Source organism: Perna viridis, chromosome 3 (assembly GCF_037379345.1).
Source record: "Perna viridis isolate PV_CMFRI_1.1 ecotype Kerala chromosome 3, ASM3737934v1, whole genome shotgun sequence".
Lineage (NCBI taxonomy): Eukaryota > Metazoa > Mollusca > Bivalvia > Mytilida > Mytilidae > Perna > Perna viridis.
Window position 1 is genome coordinate 27,506,613 of NC_142447.1, and position 25,273 is coordinate 27,531,885.

Sequence of the window (25,273 nt, forward strand, 5' to 3'; positions counted from 1 at the left end):
GGAGACTACTAGTATATACATCATCAAAGTAATGGTCAGCTGCCGCAGAGCCATGTTTACTAAGAATCTCAAATGGAGATTGTCCTCAAATCCTTGAGTTTTTCCTAAAAATTTTCAATTCTAATATCACTTGATTAAATCATTCTAAATTTAAGTAGATGAAAGATTTGAGGAAAAACTCAAAATGACAAGAAAAAGCAAATTATAACATAGATAGAGCGTAGGCGACGTCCTATATTATGTAGAATGTAAGACCATTACTATGAATGGCTAAAATATTCTGACAGAAGAGAAGAAATTTGTCGACATGGAAGTAGACGATTGCACAAGTGCGGAGGTGCAGTTTTTGTCTAAAATACGACATGAGCTCCGTCCATTATAGACTTAGCCTAAACATATCATACATGATTAAGTAACATTGAGATACATTAAGTCGTGTAATGATTTACTACAAAAACTATGGAACGTATAAAAATACAGCGCAGTCCAGTAAAAGTATGATAGCATTCCAGGGCTTCGATTTACAAGAGTCGAGCAATGATTTAAAAGTGTAAATGGTTGTAGATTAATATCTTATTTGACAAGCATAACTTCTGACTGTTGTATCTATAAATCTTTTAGCTACTTTGTAAAACAGTATTGCAGTAAGTAAAATAGAGATGAATGTTGGAATATGATTTTCTGCTAGGAGTTTTTAAAACTGTTGCTTTTCTATTTCATATGTGGTGGCAATCCGAGTCTTCATTATCAAAATGAATAATTTGATACTTCAGCATAAACAACAAATAGACACTCGTTACAAAGGGCAAATATCTTATCATGTTAACGTGCTTTTACTGCAGTGGGGAAATGCAACAAATAGTACTTCTTGTACAAAAGATAGCTGATGAGAAATTAAACTTAACTATTTTGAAACAAAATAAAAGAATAATCCAAAAATAAATTGTTGGTCAGCATGTAACGATGAATAATTCAAAGTTATATAAGCACATGTGCATTGGTCCATTACTATTTATTACCACAAGTCGTAACAGTACGGTTTCACTATCTCTAACCTTATCAATTTTTTATGTAGACACTGTCTTTCAAGCTTACACCTCCATTAAAAGGCTTTGTATTTACTTTGTTTGAACAATTTGAGTAGTTTGACTTACAATATCCATGATTTTATCATCAGATTATCAAGTTTATATGTATTCATATTTCATACTAGTTTAGTATATTTTAAATGCAAATCATTCATGATATTGTCATGATTAAACTATATTTTAAGCAGTATAATATAAATATTCGATATTTAAAATAGTATGCGGTATACATTGTTTCACCACACATAATGATCGATTCTATTTTATGTATTTATCTTGTTTGCATGCCTTGGAAATCGTTTAAGATTTAATACGAAAGCTATTGAATCGTTTTAATAGAGGTTATAACAGTCCGCCCCTTTTCCCAGTCGCCATGTGTTTCTATTATAAAATCGTACCTTATACTCTCATCATTATCCATAAGACATCAATATGGAAATATTTTACTGTCACAATTAACCCTCTAAAACAAATCAAAAGATTCCACCTCTTACGTACAGGATCGAGTTGACCCCGTTAAGGGCTTTATAACCAAATGTAAGGAACATTCTACATAACCAACATTTGCAAATTATCATTTAAAGTACAGGATGTATATTGTAAACCGAACGTCTGTCGATTTAAGTTTTTGTTCGGATTACCGCACAATTGACCCAAAATTACTCGGAGATGTTATCACACATACTAAAAAACTGATTCAAATGTCAATAAACCATTTATCTTGTCATATTGTCTGTAATCCTGTAACTAGCAATTTAATCAAATATCAACGAGCCGCTTTGTGATCAAACGTGCCATCTTTATACCATTTGAGATAATTTCGTTTCAGATGATTAGAGGTGTTTAAAACTAATGACCCCCATTTACTATACCCAGAATCTTTTTACACCTTTCTAAGCACAAAAACATACATTATACCGTCCGTAAATCCATCTTCAATCTTTTTTTCCGTTACAAGTCTCAATAAAAATAAACCTGTTTGGATTTAATTTCTCTAACTTAAGAATCGAGATGAATCAGGTAATATTTTCTCTATAAATATGCTAACTACTGTATTTCATATCAGATGGCCCTTCTACAAAGATACACTTGCATCATAACTGCAGTATGCTTTTACTTTTTTTTATTTTGTATAACCTAATAGTAAAGCGTCTTATATCATTCCAGGAAACAAGCAGTCAAAATATCTACTACAGACTTATTACTGTTACTGTATGTCTTGTAATAATTTGATAGTTTCAAAGACTCACTTATGACAAGTTAATTCAATACAACTACATTTCATCTCCAACCCCAGTGAAATGAAATGTTGACACAAACCGAAGGAATGTATTTAATGAGAAAGGATATAGTGAACATGTTAAAGAGACAACAACCCCACCCGGACAAAATGTCAGTTCAAAACCACTGATGGGGCTTGAATGAATGATAATGTTACCCTCGCACAACAGAGCAGACTGCAGCTGCCCCTCCAAAAAATATACACATGTACAGCGAAATAGTTGCCCCCATACACTCCAGTAATATAAAATTAAACTGAGAGTATAAAAAGGTTATAATACATACAGAGGTAAGAAATTCTTAACTTGAGTTTGGCACAAAATTGCAGCTGGGTATGAGTACTTTGGCGTGATAAGAAACCCTCCTTTTTTTAATCAGGCCACTGTGGAAAAACATTACACAATTGAACACACTCCTGGAAACGAAACATTTTGAAAAGGTCTGAGTCCTTTGTTAAAACAGAAATAAATAGCCGAAACTGTTTAGTTAACTTGTTGGGTGAGTTTTGGGCTTTCCGTGCTTTGTGAAGAATATTACCATAAAATATAGGGTGAGAGATAGCCGCATGTAGTATTCGATTACAAGTACATCTGTACTTACCAGTTAGGCATTCCATCAATTCGAATTCCGTCTTTTCTAATGTTTGTTTTGTTTTATTTAACTTTAGATCTAATGCACTGTAATTTGATTGTAACTGAGTATATGCCTGTTCTGATTTTGATAGCTTCCATTTGTAATATCCAAGTTCCTCTTTCAAATTAGACTCGGATCTGACAACCGTGTATAGTTGGTTTTCAAGGTCAAAGATCTTCGCATCTGTAGTATTGAACCTAATTTGTAACTCATTGAAGTTTTCCGTAGTGTGTTTCACCTTATTTTTTAATATATATCTTTCTTGTTCTAGTATGGCAACTTTATGTTCGGCTATCAACAGTTTTTCTCCCTGATCTGAAAGTTCTTCCTGAGATTTAGCAAAAATTGTTGTAGTTTCATTTAACTTCCTCTCTGTTTCCAACAGTTGAGAAGTTCTTTTATTTAAACGTTTTCGTAAACTTGAAAATTCGTCATACAGTTTTTTCATTAATCCTGTCTCTGAGTAGTTGCTGCTGCCAAAGGGGACAACTCCTAACAAGATATTGTCATTTTCAGCACGTCTAGATGTAACCTGCATATTATTAGGGAGTGATTGCGGGATAGCCGATCGTAGCAACTTTTGGACTGATGTTTCTAGCTCTTCTATCCTGTTTTTATGCTTTTCCGTCACCGAGTGAAAGTCTCGCTGCATTTTCGTCATTTCTATATCATTTTGACCATAAGGATTAGGTCCGACGTTTCTTCTTGTAGTAGTTTGTGATTCACATTGAGGATTAGATTGAAATAATTTTATTTCATACGTACATTTCCCGTTTTGGAAAGAGCACTCTTCGGCACAAAATATGTTCAGAATAAATGGGAGTAAAATCAAAAGGTACGTTACACACATTGCTTGTAACCTAGCCATATCTCTTCTAAACCATAGAAAAATAGAATTCAGTATATTAAAATAATAAACTCCATACTCATTAGATAGACTCTTCTGGCAGAAAAGAAAAACAAACGACACTATGTGTTAGCATTGTATTCCAATCCTTTATACATTACATAATATCACATAAACAAAAATCGGCACATCAGTAATAATCCAAAGGAGAAGAAAAAACCGTGTCGTACCATTACAAGTGTGACAGTTAAAATCCAGATCATTAAGTAAAAGCCCAACTGTATCCGCACGCCCCAGTGAATTATGACAAATCTTACCTTACACTTAACTGACTGATGTAAAAACTGAAAAAGAGATCAGATAATCTATGATACTTTGATTGTAATAAAACAAAACTTGTCACCTGAAAGAAGATATTTTTCTCACCAAACTCTTCACTTACTTTAATCGCCTATGAAAAATCGTCTACCGTGTAATAGTTAAAGTTACGACGGTTATACACCTTTTAATTAAAGTGAAATATTTTATCTTCACGTGGAGATTCAAGGTTTCAACGTCCAATGGAAAAAGCTTAACAATCTGCATGCGTTCATAGAATACATCAAAAGCTCATATGTGGTTTACAAAAACTATCAGAATCATTGAACTGCCGAAAATAATAAACACTTTATTATTAAATCTCCTGAAAAAAAAACCAATACTTAACATTTATGATTTGTCTAAGGTGAATTGAAATGAATAGCACCTGTAACCACAAAGTGGCTTTTCCAGACTTGATAATTATCTTTACCATATTGCTATTGGTGTTCAATTATCAGGAAACTTTTTTCTCCATGCCTACAAAAGCAGGAGGCATTGAAGAATAAATTGCACTCAAGTGCAACATTTATAAATTACATTTCCTCTTGGCTAATTAACAAGGAGTATCATTCACCATTTGGATAAGCAAATGTCAAACTTAGAAAAACAAGCTAAGCTTAACATGAAAAACACTTAAACTAACATTAACCTTTACCCATTCAGAAAAGATACGTTCTGCAACTGTGATACAAAGTATGAAATATTATTCATTCTTACTGAGGGGAAATGACAAGACAAAAATAATTTCAGTTTATCATGTTGATGCTTATGAATATATGAAAGAAAACGCTGTAAATTTAGCTATATATTATTGTATTAGACAATTCCTTGCCTTTTTGTCATCATTACCGTAAACAGATTTCTGAATCATATATCTTATTATGTTAAAATTTTATCTAAATGCAGCAGCAAAGCATTTAAACATCTTTGATTTGTTTACTCCACTCGTTATCGCTGCAGGTTACATTTGTAAAAAGTTTCCAGAAAATACCGGAATGTAGAGATGGACAGAATAATTACTTAACTCGTTCAAAGCAACCAAATATCGATAAATACAATATTCAAATGAAGATATTCAGTATGTTCTTAATTTTGTATGTATATTATATTTGTAATGTTGAGGACTTGTTTTCAATGTACCAATATTACTTTATATGCCCTGCTACTCAAAGAACTGCTACAATCTTACTGTTAAGGTGCTTTTAAATCCGCAGTTCAGCAATTGTCCTAACAACATTTATCCGAAAAGAGCTTCAGATATACGACCCTTGTATTAGTCCTGTAATTCTAATTTTGTTTGTTTGTTTTAGTTTGTTTGTTTGTTTGTTTGTTTGTTTGCTTGGTTTTTTTTGTTTTGTAGATAAAAACGTACCATGAAAGTTATACCCTACAAAGAATTGAATATTAAAATTGTGAAGTAATTGTAGAGTTACTATAGATTTCTTTAACGGTACAATTGCAGAGTTATACTATCTCAAGTTTACAGTTTTATGACCAATACTATGTACTTAAAAGCCGAAACGGCATATCAGTATGCCCTATTTTTCCTCTCGTCCACATAAAATATGCCAGTGTTTATAGAAGAAAAAAAGTAGAGAACACTTGTTCCATCAAGGCTTTAGTTTGATTCCTTATCTCCGGTATATAATAAAAGACTTTTCCGATTAAACGCTGTTTTGACAGTTATATTCCTTTTATAGCTTTTTTCGATTGGAGTTTGTACATAGTATATTGTTTATTTGATATTTGCATTATTGCCATTCTAACCTTCTTGCTCCTTTGCTGTATAAACGCAGTCGTCCATACTCATTTAAACCTAGTATATTTCTTTATATCGTTCAAGTTTGCAAAACATATTTCACATCTTATTTGGCATTACAAAAAGGAAAGATTGTTGGATTCTTTACATGTGAAAGTTTCAACAGTTTATCTCCATTAAGTATGACTTAATTGAATGTATAACTAAGTTATAAACAAACCCTCTATCAGCTACTTGTGATAAACATTCATAAAATTTCATAAAATTTCAAATATGTTTGTATTTTAATTAAATACATGAAGACATTAAAGATATATGCACTTCTAAGAAGCAAGTTCTCCATGTGATCGTAAATCAAGTTTAAGCATTGTATGAATGAATCAGATGGTGCTCCCTATGTTGTCAGGTCTGGAATTCATTGCTTCCATAACAGAGTATATATCCTTTCTCACAGTATGATTAAAATAAATCGACACTAAACTTATTTTTGGGGCCAATAAATACAATAATTAACCATAAATCAATTTAACAAAACAGGCATGATGCCCTGGGAAATTTTAGCTCATCAAGCAGTTCACAGTGCATAGATCTGCTCATTGACCTCATTAGCATTTAGCCTTTTTCAACATTGCTCATTTTTAATTATGAATGATTTTTGTCTTAATAAATTACTGTTTATATTATAATTAGTTTCCTACATTGACATCGTGTTTTATATTAAAATATGTTTTTATCCTTCTGAAAGTTTAACATTGTTTCATGTCGGTTCAATAATGATAGAAATGATCCAGTGTTATGATGTTATATGGGTCTGTTTAACATTGTTTCATGTCGGTTCAATAATGATAGAAATGATCCAGTGTTATGATGTTATATGGGTCTGTTTAACATTGTTTCATGTCGGTTCAATAATGATAGAAATGATCCAGTGTTATGATGTTATATGGGTCAGTTTAACATTGTTTCATGTCGGTTCAATAATGATAGAAATGATCCAGTGTTATGATGTTATATGGGTCAGTTTAACATTTTTTCATGTCGGTTCAATAATGATAGAAATGATCCAGTGTTATGATGTTATATGGGTCAGTTTAACATTGTTTCATGTCGGTTCAATAATGATAGAAATGATCCAGTGTTATGATGTTATATGGGTCTGTTTAACATTGTTTCATGTCGGTTCAATAATGATAGAAATGATCCAGTGTTATGATGTTATATGGGTCTGTTTTAACATTGTTTCATGTCGGTTCAATAATGATAGAAATGATCCAGTGTTATGATGTTATATGGGTCTGTTTAACATTGTTTCATGTCGGTTCAATAATGATAGAAATGATCCAGTGTTATGATGTTATATGGGTCTGTTTAACATTGTTTCATGTCGGTTCAATAATGATAGAAATGATCCAGTGTTATGATGTTATATGGGTCTGTTTAACATTGTTTCATGTCGGTTCAATAATGATAGAAATGATCCAGTGTTATGATGTTATATGGGTCAGTTTAACATTGTTTCATGTCGGTTCAATAATGATAGAAATGATCCAGTGTTATGATGTTATATGGGTCTGTTTTTTTTTATAAAGGATTGATTGGATTTTTTTTAAAGAGACACAATAGAGACACAAAAGAGACACAATAATACATTTAATAAATGGCCATGAAAAGTGTTTAATTAACTTTTGTACAAGAAGCAGAATACCTTACAGAAACTAACTTTGTTTAAACATCCTGTCTAGTTCATAATGTCAATTTTCCTTTATAAAACGTAAGATTTGTTTATGTTTCAATTTATAAATTAAAACCTCGTAATTTATAGTAGTCAAATTGATGAATAATCTTTTTAGTCCATAGGCAACATACTGAAAGCCAACATCCACCAATGATTATATGAAAACAAATTTTGTTTTCTTCTAATATGTAAAAGAAACTTATAACTCCTCTTATTTTTATTTGAAAAAAAGTTCGTCTTTTAAAACCGTCTATGATCACCACGATGAAGAAATACAAATAAATGGTTATGAAAGTAGTGAAAAGGGTACTTTGCATTATCTTTTGCTTTTCATAAATACTTATTTCATGTATTGCATGTAAGACGAATCGTATTAATGTTCGTACACTTTGGTTATTGGTATTAGTCTTGATGGAAGAATCCTATTTTATTACATAGCTTCTGTATTATTATAGAAGAGTACTTCATCAATTTCGACGGATATGTATGATGAATTTTGCCTCAAATCATTACCAGGTCAGTTTGATGGATAATTGTATCAAAACGGTTATATAACATAAGAATTATTACATATTACTATGTCTTCCCTACTGGGTGATAAGTGCATTATTTCATATATTTATAACCTGGTAATTCCTCAAGAACAGGTGCGCTACATTTATTCGTTTTATTTGATGCAAGGTTATTCTTAAGTGACATTTGCACACGACGACGTATCTGATCTTATTTTTGTGGGGTTCATGCAAGTCATTTATATTTGCCTATACCAAATGTAATCAAGGGAACCAAAGTTATAGCGGTAATCAAAAGAATGTAATCCAGGGACAAAGACCAGACATGGAAAACAGACATACACAACAAAGAACATAAAGTAACTAAAATCATACATACAAAGTAAAAAAAGTAAATGAGCAACTCGGACTCCACTAAAAACTGGGAGCATGGACCTGGTGCACCGGTAGGGTAAATATATATTGTAATACCATGACATTGAATGCTGTTGCAGATAAAAATATGTTTTGTTTTGAGTTTGGTTTTAAATTTATTAATTGCTTCTGTGATTCTGAATTGAATGTAGTCTGGGAGATGTAATATGTTTTAGGTTCATCTGAAAATGAATGAGGTGTGTGGAAGAAAGGACCTTCGGAAATCGGCTTGAGGTTTAAGTATCCATACTTTTACCAACATGCTTGGAGTTTAGACCTTCCCACTTGTATTTAGTTGATATTGTAATTGTCTAGCTGCTCAACATAAAATCCAATACAAAGTTGCAGAAGTTAGTGGTGCCGATAAACAAGGCCGTAGACATATTTTTAATACTTCAGGATAGCTACTGACTTTTGAATTAATCCACCAATCTGTAAAAAATGAAATTGACTTTCAAATTTGGGATATCTCAAATCTTATTTATTTACTTTATGTTCTTTGTTGTGTAAGTCTGTTTTCCATGTCTGGTCTTTGACCCTGGATTACATTCTTTTGATTACCCTATAACCTTGGTTCCCTTGATTACTCTTTCTAAAGATTTGTAATAAAACCGTCTAAGTTAGGAGTTGATTATCAATGACAAACCATTTGGTTTCATATATTTATTAAGGTTCTATAGAAATAAACACTACAAAATACAACATATCTTTAGTATCACATAATTCATAGTCATATTTAAACTACATGTAATACAAGTAATGAATACCAGTTATAATATAGTACACTAAACCAAATAGATAAAATGCTGTATTTAACTTTTAATGGTGCTAATTCAAAATTCAATCAGCATGAATGAATTACATCCATAAACTTCCATTAATCTTCACCATATTTAATGTGTATTCAGTGTATGAATTCTATACTATTCTTACCAATTTGTGGAATTAAGTTAAAAGAAAACATCCAATCATTCCATCAGACCAGACTTGTATAAAGGTACTCTGAAATTTGTAGCAATCAAAGTAATAGGAAAACAAGCAATTGATCCCATAATTACTATTTGTAAATATCATATATAGATTAAATATATCTTAACAGTATGAATTATATATTGAGTATGCAAATCAGAATCTAAATACAATTGTCTATGTTTATGTGACTTTAACATATAAATACACCCATAACTGTAAAGGTACCAGTATCGTATTGCATATCCCTGAGCAGGTGTACGTCAAAACATGGATGCTATAAAAATATAGTGCATTTTCTTTTTGCCTCTCTACAAACTAATATTTTGTCAAAAGATATGAACAATGACTTATAAAATAGAGCAAACATCACACTGTAAGATGAAGAACTTTTTTAAAAGAAAATCTAACATAATATCATAAAAATGTTCCACTGAAAAGGTTGGTTTGGTGAGTGCAAAACGAAAGTGAAAGTAGGGAAAATGGCTATTTATAGTTCGAGACTACTTTTCTGTCCGATCTTCGTGGACTCACCCTATTTTCTTTGCGGGAAATTATTTTTTCACATGTCCTTAGAAATGCTACATAAGTGAAAGTTTTATTGAATCAATTTACATATTTTTTTAAAAATCCTAAAAATATGCACTTCACTATAGAAGTCTATGGGAAAATTAATACGATACTGAGACCTAGTAAGCCAGTTTTTCAAGTAAAGTTGGATATTCAGCAAGTGGTCTTTACCAGCTGAACAAGTAGTACCCCAATGCAGGTAACACTTTTAAGATGAATTAGCCAACTTTTGAACCTGATTTTTTATGGTAGCTCTGGTTTTTTGCATTTATGGTTAATCTTTACCAAATTTGGAAATGCATTTTGTTTTCATGAATTTGTATAATATCAGTTCAATAAAATTATTATCTTGACTGTTTATGATGAGCATATATATATTCATGTAACCTAAAGCAAGTAATACTCCTGCATAAAGGATAGTTTTCAAGTTACAACACATTTTTAAGTATGTGGTTAGGACTTGAAAAAAGTCATTTTCCATACATTGCCTCTTATATATGAAAAAATGAATATTTTTCTTATTTTTTGTTTTTCTTTCAAATAAATAACTAAAGTGAGTTGCCATATAACTGTGTGGTTGATTTAAACACAGAAATGTCACAAAGTCAACAGCCAATTTTTCAGTGGACTTTTTATAGTGGTTCAAATGGACAGATTCTAATGCGGCAAGAAAAATAAAGGTGTTTTTTCATATAAAAACTGAATTTTTTCAAAAAGTATCTAAAGCAGACAGTTGTTATTATAATATTTATACCACAAAACTATTTTTCTTGCATCATAGCTATCTGTTTTAAAGAAAAAGTCCTTTTCCTGTCATATTGAGGTCCTTTTGTATCTGCCTGGGGTACCAAAATGGCTTAAAATCTGTATTTTCTGCATATGAAAAGCTATATTTTTTTAAAACTATGATATTGGTATAATTTTTTTTGGATTTATTATAATTGAAATGACCATATCTATAGTTTAAAACAGTTGGTTGTACCAGTCATTATACTTTACTTTAAACAAGAGGCTCCCTTGAGTTAAAGACAAAAAAGGAGGTTCGAATATTAATATTTCCATATATGGAAGTCACAAGTGGGGATTAAATAATGATTTGGAACTCATAGTACAGCTCATGTATCTACCATGTCAGAATAAACCACAAATTTGCTTAGCTTGACTAATACAGCAGCTTTTTATCAAACGTAATATTTTCTGGCTAACACTGAGATATTAGTCTCATGCCTGGAATAGGGTACCTATATAAAAATTTTAATAGAAAACTCATGTTTATAGCAGGGCAATGATGTTCTGAATTTTCAGTATGAAAATGAATACTCTAGCAGAAAAACAACAACTTTTATGATTACATTGAAATGTTTATTAGTAATAGGTACCAGTATCGTATTGCATATCCCTGAGCAGGTGTACGTCAAAACATGGATGCTATAAAAATATAGTGCATTTTCTTTTTGCCTCTCTACAAACTAATATTTTGTCAAAAGATATGAACAATGACTTATAAAATAGAGCAAACATCACACTGTAAGATGAAGAACTTTTTTAAAAGAAAATCTAACATAATATCATAAAAATGTTCCACTGAAAAGGTTGGTTTGGTGAGTGCAAAACGAAAGTGAAAGTAGGGAAAATGGCTATTTATAGTTCGAGACTACTTTTCTGTCCGATCTTCGTGGACTCACCCTATTTTCTTTGCGGGAAATTATTTTTTCACATGTCCTTAGAAATGCTACATAAGTGAAAGTTTTATTGAATCAATTTACATATTTTTTTTAAAAATCCTAAAAATATGCACTTCACTATAGAAGTCTATGGGAAAATTAATACGATACTGAGACCTAAAGCTCAGGGTCACTTTCTCCTCACTATTAGAATCACTATTACATCTATAATTCTACATACAAACTACAGATTTTTACCATTATTTATCCACAGAATCACAAACTATATTTTTCGTAACATAGAATACAGGCGAAAGGACATACTCACCTATACATTAAAGTAAAACCATAGCATTCACCTCAATTCAAGTAGAATAACAACCAGGTGAAGGAATTCCTACAAATCCAAAAATGCACTGTAATAAAAAAAAAACTTTATTGTGTTAAGTGCAAACTTACTAATAAATTCTAAGTCGGAAATTCTGTTACAACATATACTAATCATACATTACAGTCTGAGTTTCAAAAATGTCCATTAACTATTTCAAATCTCAGTGAGAACTGACCAATCAGAACCAATCGTAGAAAATTACCAAGGTGTGACATTTACTTCCAACCCATACGAATTTAGCATCGACTAACAAAACCAAATGATATACTGAACATGTATAGATTAGAGGATGTTAATATCATAAAGAATTTGTACAATAATACACTATGCAATACAATAGTAAAATATAAAACATATCAAAGATATACCCTGTCACACTAATTATAAGGGATATTAACTCCTTTCAAAACAAAAACAAAAAAAAACATATACTCCAAGTCACCTCAGATTGTTTGCGGTTTTTTGCGTTTATTTTTGTAATTACTCGACGGTTCCTTTCAAAAACTTTTATTTTATTCATGTCGTTCTGTACTACAATTCCCTTACAATTATTTTTCGTTCTTACCTCCGAGATTGAAAAAATTCAAAATTCATTTTTCCTACGAGAATTTTGCACTGAATGTATTGTCGAGTAATTACAAAAATAAACGCACAAGACCGCAAACAATCTCAGGTGACTTGGAGTATAGTACGAACTATGGCTATATGAATACGACTTTAATAACATTGTAGAATTGTTTTCATAATTTCATACGTTTATTCATGCGCAAATATTGATGTTCAATTTAGATCTGAAGAGTGTGCTGCGACGTTCACAAAACATTCCAAAGTACAGTATTATTGTCTAATTGCATTGTATCGTGAGGGAAATTGTATTTACCATAGCGTTTGTAATTATGGCTATTTTTCAAATACTTGTATTTCTAGTCTTCGATATTGATAGCCAGTTATTATTCAACATCATCCAGACTCTGTACATTGAACCATTATTAACCAGCGTTTACCTGAATTATTAAACTTATCAACAGACAAGATAAAATCAAAATAGAACCGAACGTACAGGCCTCACTTAACACATAAGAACGCTGGAGATTACTCGGGTAGGGAAAGCATAATTGTTCCTAAAAATGATCATTTTTTAATCGTATATGAATAAAACTAGATGGAAATGCTGTGACAAAAGAAACAAAAAAGATTAGAGTTGGTATCTCTAAAATGTTAACCGTCGGAAAGACAGCGCAAAGTATTACATGTTTCAAAAAGCTGTGGAGCTTCGTAAACTTCTACGATGACGAATGCAACAAACCATGCGATATTTATAGAATGATCAAGAAGGATCTCGAGTAATTTATCACAGACGGCGATGTAACTATATTAAATGTCACTTATCACTCTTAGCAGATAGTAGCACTAGGTGTCATTAGTTTTCCTCTTTGATTATGTTACTTCTGTATGAAAGGAATTTGGAATTAATTGTACCTGTAGTGTTTATGTTGTTTTTTTTTTCGACGCAGTCGGAATAGCTTCGCATTTTACCCTTTGACCTTAAGGACGCTCTTCTATGGAAACGCAAGTCACCTGATCGCAGTTCATTTCCCAATTGGCCGAATACTGATAACTTAGTGGTGTTCGAAGAATCTGTATCGAAATTTGTAAATGCGTTCGAAAAAAAACTTTATCGGAACCTAAAAAATTGCATGCCATGTGTTATTTTCTTAAAAGAAATGAAGAAACTTAGAAGTAAAAAAGAACAAAATTTTACTGCGTCGGCTATCTTTTTTTTTTAAAGATAGTACTTGTTTCTTTTTCTATCTAAACAAGTGTGGACACAGACTGGTATTGCCCGAAGAGCAAATTTGAACATATATACGTTTTGTCTTGAACGTGTTTGCATTGTCCTGAAAACTTCTCCATTTATTGATATCAATAATTGAATTATGCACATGTTGATAAATATCCTTTAACATGTGTTACTAAAGATAGAAATGGGGAACAAATTCCACTATGTATTGTCATAAGACAAATCATATACATATTACAATGCTTCTTCCTTGAAGGTGGCTGTACAGATAACATTCGAAATTCTTATGAAACAAAATTACAATACCGGTATATGAAGGACTTTAAGGCTAAAGCCATCGACACTGAAGTTAACACTTCAAAGTTAATATTTCAACTAAATCTTGTATCAAACAATTATAATCAACTTCTAAATAGTTATATACATTTGTAGCCTGAAAAATGTTTTCGTGGACAAACACTGTATAGGACATCAAGAGGCACTGCCAGTATCGTTTGGTTTCAGAACCAACGTAAGGTGTATGTACATTCAGCATTTCAAAACACTATCGTTGACTTTTCTTTAGAATCTCTATTTCATCAAATCCTGTAAATCTTCACAATTTAATAAAACCTTAGTTATTTTTTACGCGTGTAGTATTAATGTCTTGATACTAAATAAAACCCTAATCCTTTTAACAGAAAATTGATTCATCCATATTTGTCTATCTGCAAATATAAGAAAAAGGGTTGACATTTATTTTTAATACTTTACAAAAATAATCAAAAATGTTGTTCTTTTTTAACATACATGTAGTTGTATATCAATGCCTGCATTTGTTGATTGAGTGCATGGTGTTACTCTACATCTATAATTATATACAGTAAATCTAACTGTGTAATTCAAAATCAATGTCTATTGAATATTCTAAGGAAAACATCATCTAACATCACTATGGCTATAAAAAAAATTTTAAAGAACATTGCATGTGCAATTTATTTTAACTTGCATCCACATATGTGTACAATATCATAATAAAATGAGCTCAGAAAAGGAGATTATAATTACAACCTCATTTCAATTCCCTAAACTATTTCTCCACTTATTATGCTAAAGCTCAAATGTTTACTATTCTCAATGGGGAAATAATACTGAGGGAGAATCTTGAGTAATACAAATACATGCACATATATACAGAAACCTAAAAAATAATCAAAGGTTTGTCAAGTTAAGATTTTGTTCGTGTTCATGCATGTATTAAAGTGTTTTGATTTCAAAAGTCAGTTAACCGGGTTATCTTTAATGTACTTTTGTACTTGTATAAAACATACTTAATTTAATAAATATAGACTTGACGGACCCGTCGTACTTGTACAGTTCATAATTTATTTACACACAATAACATGTACATAAAGTCATAATGTGACGTTTTCTATAAATAGGAATTTAACAAAAAATTAAAAACAAAGTAAACTTTAAGTATTAAAAAATATTTTATGTGGTACACATCTTAAAAAAGAGTAATATTTACTTGTACAATGTTTAAGTATGGAGGTGATTAAAATTATATTTTTATGTACATGTACAAACTTTACTTTATATGCACGAAGTCATAGACAAAAAATGGTTAAGTTAAAAATCATATTAAGAGTTGTCAGAACATGCTGTCTGACATATACATATATTACAAAACTAAACAGCGTTAGAGCTAGCTCCTCGGTAATGTACTTACATGTACACAGTACTTTTATGTGCACATAACCTCTATATGTATGATGTAGAGTCTCCGAAACTTCATGTTACAGTAATGGGCAGCTACTTGTACTTCCGCAACTTAACATATTCCTCAATGCCATGTATTTTGCAACAAAACGTCGGAAAGAAACACATGATATACATGTACATGTATGCAACATGAACTATTAAAAGATATGTAAAAGAAAGGTCCTATTTAACCTCGATACCCCAAGTTTTTTTCTCCAGCAAAATGTGAAGAAATATGGACCATATTCAACTTGTTAATTATTAATAAAATGCAATTTGAAGAATTTATACCTACCTCCTGGACTGCTTTATGAGCATTTTTAGACTACTACTGCATTATAAGAGGTTGGAATTCCGTTCCTCCATACCCCATCCCAAGTCAGACAACCTCTAGCAATGCTGAAGTAATAAATAGACCATCCGTTTAGACCTAAAATTGTTACCGATTACACACCGACCCTTCTTCAGACTCATTACCCAAAAGTTTGTATTTGTGATATTATAAAAAAAAAATAATTAAAAAGTCTGCCGATTGTCTTTCAGAAAAAAGAAGAAAATACAGCCAAAGATGTTTTTTTCTATCCTAGACGGAAAAACAAAGTTAGAAATACTGGTTGTTTATATTTAGAATCGATCGTAAACACACATGACGTGAGTGTGCTCTTGGTCGTGGAATATCCCTTTTGGGATTTGGCACTTCAGATATTTTTTTTTGTTTTGGCCACCGCCATCAAACCAAAAAATGTTTCAAGAGCCGAATCCCAAAAAAGATTTTGCCGTGGACTAAGTCTAAAATTATCAGTTGTTTTGTCTTAATTTGCATGTTTGGTTTTCATTGAATTCTGAGTTTGGTGTCACTATAATGACTTATTTCATTTCAAAAGTTTGAAATAAAAAAATCCCTACCTACTGACCCTACAAAATTTCTGAATGGTGATCGGAGACATAACTTTATTTTCTTCGGCCTTGAATATTTCTTATCAACTGACTGGCATGTACCAATAAGTTGACTTACCTATCTGTCTTACATGCACTTTATCCCGAAAAGTATTTTGCTGGGTCAAAGATTCTGCTGTATACTGTACAATATAAACGTGCAGATCACAAATTGGATCACCAGGTCACGGATCGACATAAAATCACCTGAAAATGCATTTACTGAATTGAAAGAATGAACGTGGTCACATGACTACTGTATAATTTCCCCGAATACTCCATGACCCATATTCACGGGTAATACCATATGACTATGCCCGGGGACTGTGTAAACGCTTCGATGCTTTACACCGTCCGTGAAAGACCCCAAATAATAACCATAAGTATAGTCAGCTGATAGTCAGCGTCTCTCATATTGTGCAAATGATTGGTTTAAACTGTTTTACGAAAGTTTTTTGTTAGATTTTAGTGGTTTACATCCACAAAGACAGTCAAATTATCAACTCAATTATCTGCTAGAAGCAACGATGTTCTAGCTTTATAATGCACGAAATGAAAGGTGTAACGGATATACGGAAAGTGCTATCGTTTTCAATTTTATTGTTATGGTGTTATATAACTAATTGTCGTTTTCTATCCAATATCAAAGGACTTGGTCATTTTCTACTCTTTGGAATAAGCTCTACAATAATAGCTTCTTCATACAAATGATCAATTCTCCAATAACTTTATTTTAACAAAAGTTTAGGTAGCATAACTTAAAATCTTGCGTTTGCTTTCGTCAGATTCGTCTCAATCAATCTGCAATATAAGTACCTTCAGCAATCTGAATTATTTAAGATACGTTTGTGTTTGCGCTGCCCAATCTATATGACCTACAATGACTTCCATGTGGTAAAAGTATGAGAAACATAAAACTTTAGATCAATATGAACTCCGTAATTATAACACTCAATTCTCATAGGAGACCAGGAGCATATTACTGAAAACTTTTTTTGTTTTGTATTGTTGTGTTACCATTGCTTTGTTATGTTACACTATAGTTCCTCAGGGTGAACTCATATACACAATAAAAGATTTTGAAAATCATTACTTAACACTGCAAATGATCATACAGGTAACATAAACATTGCTTAGCAATTCACATGATCACTTTTAAAACCCTGTAAAGAACAGATTTACAACGTTTTTTTTTGTTTTTTTGTATTTTTTGTTTGTTTTTGTATTTTTGTTTTGTTTTTGTTTTTTGTTTTTTTTGTTTTTGTTTTTTGTTTTGTTTTTTGTTTTGTTTTTTGTTTTTTTGTTTTGTTTTGTTTTGTTTTTTTTTTTTGGGGGGGGGGGTTTAATCAACAACTTATTTGGTAGTTTAATTTTAAGTTGACAGGTTTATACAATGGGTAAAAAAAATAGTGCCCCCTTCTAGATATTAATTAACATTCATAGTAAATTTTGTTTAGTACAGCATTTCAAAAGTCCGTATGATCCTTAATGCACCTACCAAGTTTTTATTAAACAATTTAAAATTCGGTGGTCATAACCATTGAAATTATCTTGAAAAATTTTCTTTTCATTGTTTGATATAAGAGAAATCAGAAAACAAATAGACAGCGTTCTTATTTACTTGACTTTTTATGAGCGACTCGGCGGGTGTTTCTAGAAAAGCAGAGGACGCTTACCCTACCGGCGCACCTGGTCCATACTCCCAGTTTTTAGTGGAGTCCGAGTTGCTGATTTACTTTTGTTACTTTGTATGTATGATTTTAGTTACTTTATGTTCTTTGTTATGTATGTCTGTCTTCCATATCTGATATAAGATTTCCACTGATACACATTCCTCATATATCAATGCACTGCTCTTGAGATTTGGGGTGTCAGTTGTAGTTAACTCATCATACTTCAAAAGACGATTTTAACTAACTATCGCATTTGTTTGTGCAATTTGCTTAATTTTTTATCAACTTGTGATATTTTTTTGTGATTACATGCGTTTATTCAACGAATAATCAACCTAAAGATTCTGAATGATATGCCAAATTCTTCTTGTGTCAGCCAAGTATGTTGCTCTGGAACCTTCATCTGATTTCTTCCAGCTTTCATTTTTTCACTTGTCACTAAATTGTAGTCACTGTCTTTCACTTATAGTTTCTAGAACTTCCTTTTTCCCCTTTTATATTTTATTTTTAATTTTTTTTTGTTTTGTTTTGCTTTGTTTTATTTGTTTGTTTTTGTTTTGTTTTGTTTTGTTTGATTGATTGTTTGTTTTGTTTTTGTTTTTGTTTTGTTTTGTTTTTTTTTACATCATAGAACAGGTGATATATAAGCCTCCCTAAGTATTTTTGGAAGTCTTTTTCTGAGTGAATCAGAGGACTTCACACATTGAAGCATAAACTCATTTAATACTTGTTTATGATAGGCTTCAAGGGAGTTGACTATTGCTCTATTTCAAGTTTGAGCTTTGTTTTCATACTAAATAAAATCACCATACATTCATTTTTCGCCGAGAAAGTCTGACTTTTTAAAAAGCTATCAGAAGTATTCTTTTCTTATCGAATTATTGTATGATGTTGTTTCTAGTTTTGTATTTTCCCCCAGATAATCTGTGGTTCAATCAATGGTTGGTCATATCTCAAACTTTCCATTTATAGCAATCCTTAATACAAGGCTATGTGATTAACCTATGGTCATTAACCCCGATCTCTGTAAGGCTTGGAATGGGACGACTCAATCAGGGCCCAGTTTGTTAACTTGGTGGAATACGGAAATATATCATCAACCAATATCAGTAGGAATAAGGTCTAAATGGTTTATTGCGCCATAGTTCTAAGCCATAAGATTCCACTCTGATATTTACCATCTTTTGGAATGGTTAGTGCCAAATGGATCTAAAATAAACCATGTTTCGAATTCCCTCAAAACAGTAGTTAACAAGCTTAAATACTTTATTCCTACTTGTACACGCTGTCAAAGAACTGAAAATCAGGAACTGCAGAAAATTTCAAAAGGTAATAGGTATATCTTGTCTATATTTTTTCATAGAAAATTGAGAAAAAGACAAATGAATCAAAAGGATTTGATATTTCATTAAATAAACATAAAACAACATAACACTTAAATTGATTGTTCCTCATAATATGTAAATATGATATAAAAATAATTCTCTTATTACTGTCTAATATGCTAATGAGCACAAGTCTAGAACAATGAAGTCATAATGTTATAAAAATATTGAGATACACAATGTTACACATCAGTCAAAGTTATATAACCCTAAACAAAATAGAACATAATTCTCAAAACAAAGTTTATCGTTCATGACCATTATCACAAATGCGTATTATTGCGACATATAGTAGTAAAAATTGTTAGCTAACTGAAGACGGACAAAAAGATATAAAGACTTCTAAAAAGACGCCGAGAGTTTTTTGGTATTGTAGTGATTACTTTGTGTTACATGATTATGAAAAAGTAAATTGCAGAAACTTTTCCCGATCTTTCTATTAACCACTCAAATAATAAACGGCTAGATTGATATTTTTATAACGACTTGCGAAACATAACAAAGTAACACTGAGGTCGTCTAGGCCTCTAGGATTCCAAGCTGTTTCACTACAATATTGTTAAAATTCCATACCATAACATAGACTATACACAAAGGCTCCCAAAGGTATTGCAGAATAGATACTATACTCGTCTTTTCTATTTTCTCCCAACTATCCCCCTAAAAACAAATCAGTGATTTATATTTAGTTACGAACTTTTTCTATATTAGCAAACAAAGTATCATACTATCAAATATTTTCTCGATTGATATGTACTATTAAAAATCACTGATTTGTTTTAAGGGGGTTGTAGAGAAAAAAAAGGAGAGGTATAATGTACATTTTGCACGTATCGTGAAAGCTTCGTTTATCAGATTCTTAAGTTAGTTTTATTGGTTGTTATCATCTAATATGTATGAAGTTTTGTTTCCCAAACATTCATCATTTATTCAAATGATATTATTGTCTTCGGTGAACCTATATATTTTTTATATAAGGGGTAAGCGATTGGATTGAACAAAGTATTTTTGTCTGGTAGTTTGGTGTTTTGTAAGTGTGGTGTTTGTATGGTTTGTGTATATATAGAATGGTCATAGAATCGAATCACACCAATATTATCTAAATACACACATAATTGACGAAGTAGGCTATGTTTTTACTTCAATGTTAAAGGAGACATGACACAAAAAAAATATTTTTTCAATTCTTGGTTTGATTCATTACACCTAATATATAAATCATAAAAAACGCTCCTTGTAGTCATTTACGTCATTTAATTGAAGATATTTGCACTTTTTATATGATTTCTACAACCGAGAGTGAGAATATTGAAAAATTTGGGTTTCCAGCGAATATATACTTACAGTTGTATCAATTTAAACCATTTCAAAAAGAAAATGATAAACAATGACAGAAATATTTAACTATTACATGTATGAAGACTAGATTCTACAGAGACACGACACCACGTCTCTAGTTCATTATGTTCTGTCATGTTCGATTGAACTTTTTACCTAAAGTAAGTTAAATTCTTATTCTAAGATTTAAAATCTTCCGATCTCGATCTTCAATGATAATATATTGATTTCACCATTTTATTTACGGAACGTTATTCCTAACAAGTCAAGTGTACAATTCAGTACCCCGCTAGTACAGCTTTAGAAAAATGTGAACCTGTTTATTTTCAAAGGAAAACTATTGACCAAACTTTACGACAAACGTGATGACTTTCATTCAGAATTGTCAACTTTCCTTTCATCTGTGGCAACATCCCTTCAGCATCTGCGTATGGAGTGTTCATATCACAACTCATACGTTATGCCAGAGCTTGCCAAAACTACGCAGACTTTTTGGATCGGCTAGAACTCTAACAAATAGGCTTCTGGAGCAGGGTTATGTTGCTACAAGATTGAAGTCATCACTACAGACGTTTTATTGTCGTCATCATGAACTCGTGGATCGTTATGGTCACAGACCACCAATTCAACCAATGAGCATTTGGAACGTACGCAAAAATAGTCCTACGCAGAAATTACTCCTGTTCCTCATAGTGCTGTGAAAAAAGTTCTCATCTTATTTAAAAAAATTAAACAGTTTCTGAAAGGAAAAACATTTCTGTACATTTTATAGGTGCATTTTGCTTCTTGTGATGTGAAGCCTAATCTCCATAATGATTTTTAAATATACCCCTATCTTGTGAAAACACTGGGATTTCCCATGCTATTTATAGACCCTTCACTTCCGGTGACCAGTACTGCACTGCAAGTCTGCTAACCCCACATGCCATTCTGAGGATTGTGAGCTGACATATGTAGAATCATGCTGATATATAGTCCTCTGCAGGTTAAAGTTAAGGTAAAGTCCAGAGAAGCCATTGAATATTGTGAAATTAGCATAGAAGCCTATGGAAAGTGGAATTAGTGGTTTTTAGCCTTAAGATGAAGCCATGGCAAAATGAAAAGTTTCTTGAAATTGCTTTAAACTACTTGAAGATCTTGTTAGCTTTGCCATGAGAGGAATACACTACAAAAATCCTTCAAAATATGCATTTTTTTAAGTTATAGGTCCAAATTATGGAAAATTGGTCTTTTTGGCTGATTTTTATGTCCTATCTTGTAAAAAGTGTAGAAAATTTAGTAAAAATATCAAATATTAAACTTTGAGGGCTATATTTACCTAAATATGGTGGTAATAAGCACTTGAAATCAAGTTTTGTGTAGATTTGAGCAAAAATTAGGTTAGAAATGAGGAAAAACTCACTTTCATTACTGCGGTTAAGGCCATATCAGCATTCCCCTATGGCAACATGGAAAATCCATTATTGAGTATTTTTTTTGCTTTAGCTGCCCTTTACTGGTCATGTTTTAATGTGAAAACACTGTATTTACAAATTTAAAGCCAAATATATCACCTTTTGTGAAAATTTAAGGATTTAGGATTTTTGACATGTGATCAAGAAAAAAGGGGAGGCATGTCAGAAATAAATTTTTAAAAATAGACCAATTTCTCAGAATATGATTACTTTTAAAACTATTTCTTCATTAATATTGTTAAAAAACAAGTTGTGATTGATATTTTTTATTTGAAAAGTCAGAAAAAGTTCTTTGCAAATATTTAATGCATTTAAGTATGGTAGAATATTGTCACTTTTTTGCTCGCACAACTTGGTTACCCTATATTTAAAAATCAAATATTTAAAAAAGTGCTGGTCACATTTCACTGACACTTTGCAAATGCATTCAGTATGTGTGTAGGAAGATACATGTACAGTTATTTATTTTTTCTAAGACAAAAAGTGACTCTTTAGATGAAGCCATGGCAAAATGAAAAGTTTCTTGAAATTGCTTTAAACTACTTGAAGATCTTGTTAGCTTTGCCATGAGAGGAATACACTACAAAAATCCTTCAAAATATGCATTTTTTTAAGTTATAGGTCCAAATTATGGAAAATTGGTCTTTTTGGCTGATTTTTATGTCCTATCTTGTAAAAAGTGTAGAAAATTTAGTAAAAATATCAAATATTAAACTTTGAGGGCTATATTTACCTAAATATGGTGGTAATAAGCACTTGAAATCAAGTTTTGTGTAGATTTGAGCAAAAATTAGGTTAGAAATGAGGAAAAACTCACTTTCATTACTGCGGTTAAGGCCATATCAGCATTCCCCTATGGCAACATGGAAAATCCATTATTGAGTATTTTTTTTGCTTTAGCTGCCCTTTACTGGTCATGTTTTAATGTGAAAACACTGTATTTACAAATTTAAAGCCAAATATATCACCTTTTGTGAAAATTTAAGGATTTAGGATTTTTGACATGTGATCAAGAAAAAAGGGGAGGCATGTCAGAAATAAATTTTTAAAAATAGACCAATTTCTCAGAATATGATTACTTTTAAAACTATTTCTTCATTAATATTGTTAAAAAACAAGTTGTGATTGATATTTTTTATTTGAAAAGTCAGAAAAAGTTCTTTGCAAATATTTAATGCATTTAAGTATGGTAGAATATTGTCACTTTTTTGCTCGCACAACTTGGTTACCCTATATTTAAAAATCAAATATTTAAAAAAGTGCTGGTCACATTTCACTGACACTTTGCAAATGCATTCAGTATGTGTGTAGGAAGATACATGTACAGTTATTTATTTTTTCTAAGACAAAAAGTGACTCTTTAGGTTACAGACCACCAATTCAACCAATGAGCATTTGGAACGTGCGCAAAAATAGTCCTACGCAGAAATTACTCCTGTTCCTCATAGTGCTGTGAAAAAAGTTCTCATCTTATTTAAAAAAATTAAACAGTTTCTAAAAGGAAAAACATTTCTGTACATTTTATAGGTGCATTTTGCTTCTTGTGATGTGAAGCCTAATCTCCATAATGATTTTTAAATATACCCCTATCTTGTGAAAACACTGGGATTTCCCATGCTATTTATAGACCCTTCACTTCCGGTGACCAGTACTGCACTGCAAGTCTGCTAACCCCACATGCCATTCTGAGGATTGTGAGCTGACATATGTAGAATCATGCTGATATATAGTCCTCTGCAGGTTAAAGTTAAGGTAAAGTCCAGAGAAGCCATTGAATATTGTGAAATTAGCATAGAAGCCTATGGAAAGTGGAATTAGTGGTTTTTAGCCTTAAGATGAAGCCATGGCAAAATGAAAAGTTTCTTGAAATTGCTTTAAACTACTTGAAGATCTTGTTAGCTTTGCCATGAGAGGAATACACTACAAAAATCCTTCAAAATATGCATTTTTTTAAGTTATAGGTCCAAATTATGGAAAATTGGTCTTTTTGGCTGATTTTTATGTCCTATCTTGTAAAAAGTGTAGAAAATTTAGTAAAAATATCAAATATTAAACTTTGAGGGCTATATTTACCTAAATATGGTGGTAATAAGCACTTGAAATCAAGTTTTGTGTAGATTTGAGCAAAAATTAGGTTAGAAATGAGGAAAAACTCACTTTCATTACTGCGGTTAAGGCCATATCAGCATTCCCCTATGGCAACATGGAAAATCCATTATTGAGTATTTTTTTTGCTTTAGCTGCCCTTTACTGGTCATGTTTTAATGTGAAAACACTGTATTTACAAATTTAAAGCCAAATATATCACCTTTTGTGAAAATTTAAGGATTTAGGATTTTTGACATGTGATCAAGAAAAAAGGGGAGGCATGTCAGAAATAAATTTTTAAAAATAGACCAATTTCTCAGAATATGATTACTTTTAAAACTATTTCTTCATTAATATTGTTAAAAAACAAGTTGTGATTGATATTTTTTATTTGAAAAGTCAGAAAAAGTTCTTTGCAAATATTTAATGCATTTAAGTATGGTAGAATATTGTCACTTTTTTGCTCGCACAACTTGGTTACCCTATATTTAAAAATCAAATATTTAAAAAAGTGCTGGTCACATTTCACTGACACTTTGCAAATGCATTCAGTATGTGTGTAGGAAGATACATGTACAGTTATTTATTTTTTCTAAGACAAAAAGTGACTCTTTAGGTTACAGACCACCAAT

The 25,273-nt window shown here is 31.4% G+C and overlaps 1 protein-coding gene across 1 annotated transcript in view; it reads right to left on the bottom strand.

Annotated features, from left to right (window-relative positions):
• LOC148621679 (uncharacterized) overlaps positions 1–4,344 on the bottom strand; it is a 28,913-nt gene extending 24,569 nt beyond the window's left edge. Inside the window, exons 1-2 of the mRNA XM_088576296.1 lie at positions 4,292–4,344; positions 2,970–4,193 (exon numbers count right to left, since the gene is read on the bottom strand). Of these exons, the coding sequence (XP_088432422.1) occupies positions 2,970–3,870 (901 nt within the window). The 5' untranslated portion in view covers positions 3,871–4,193; positions 4,292–4,344. The remainder of the gene's footprint in view (positions 1–2,969; positions 4,194–4,291) is intronic.
• Positions 4,345–25,273: the final 20,929 nt, after the last annotated feature.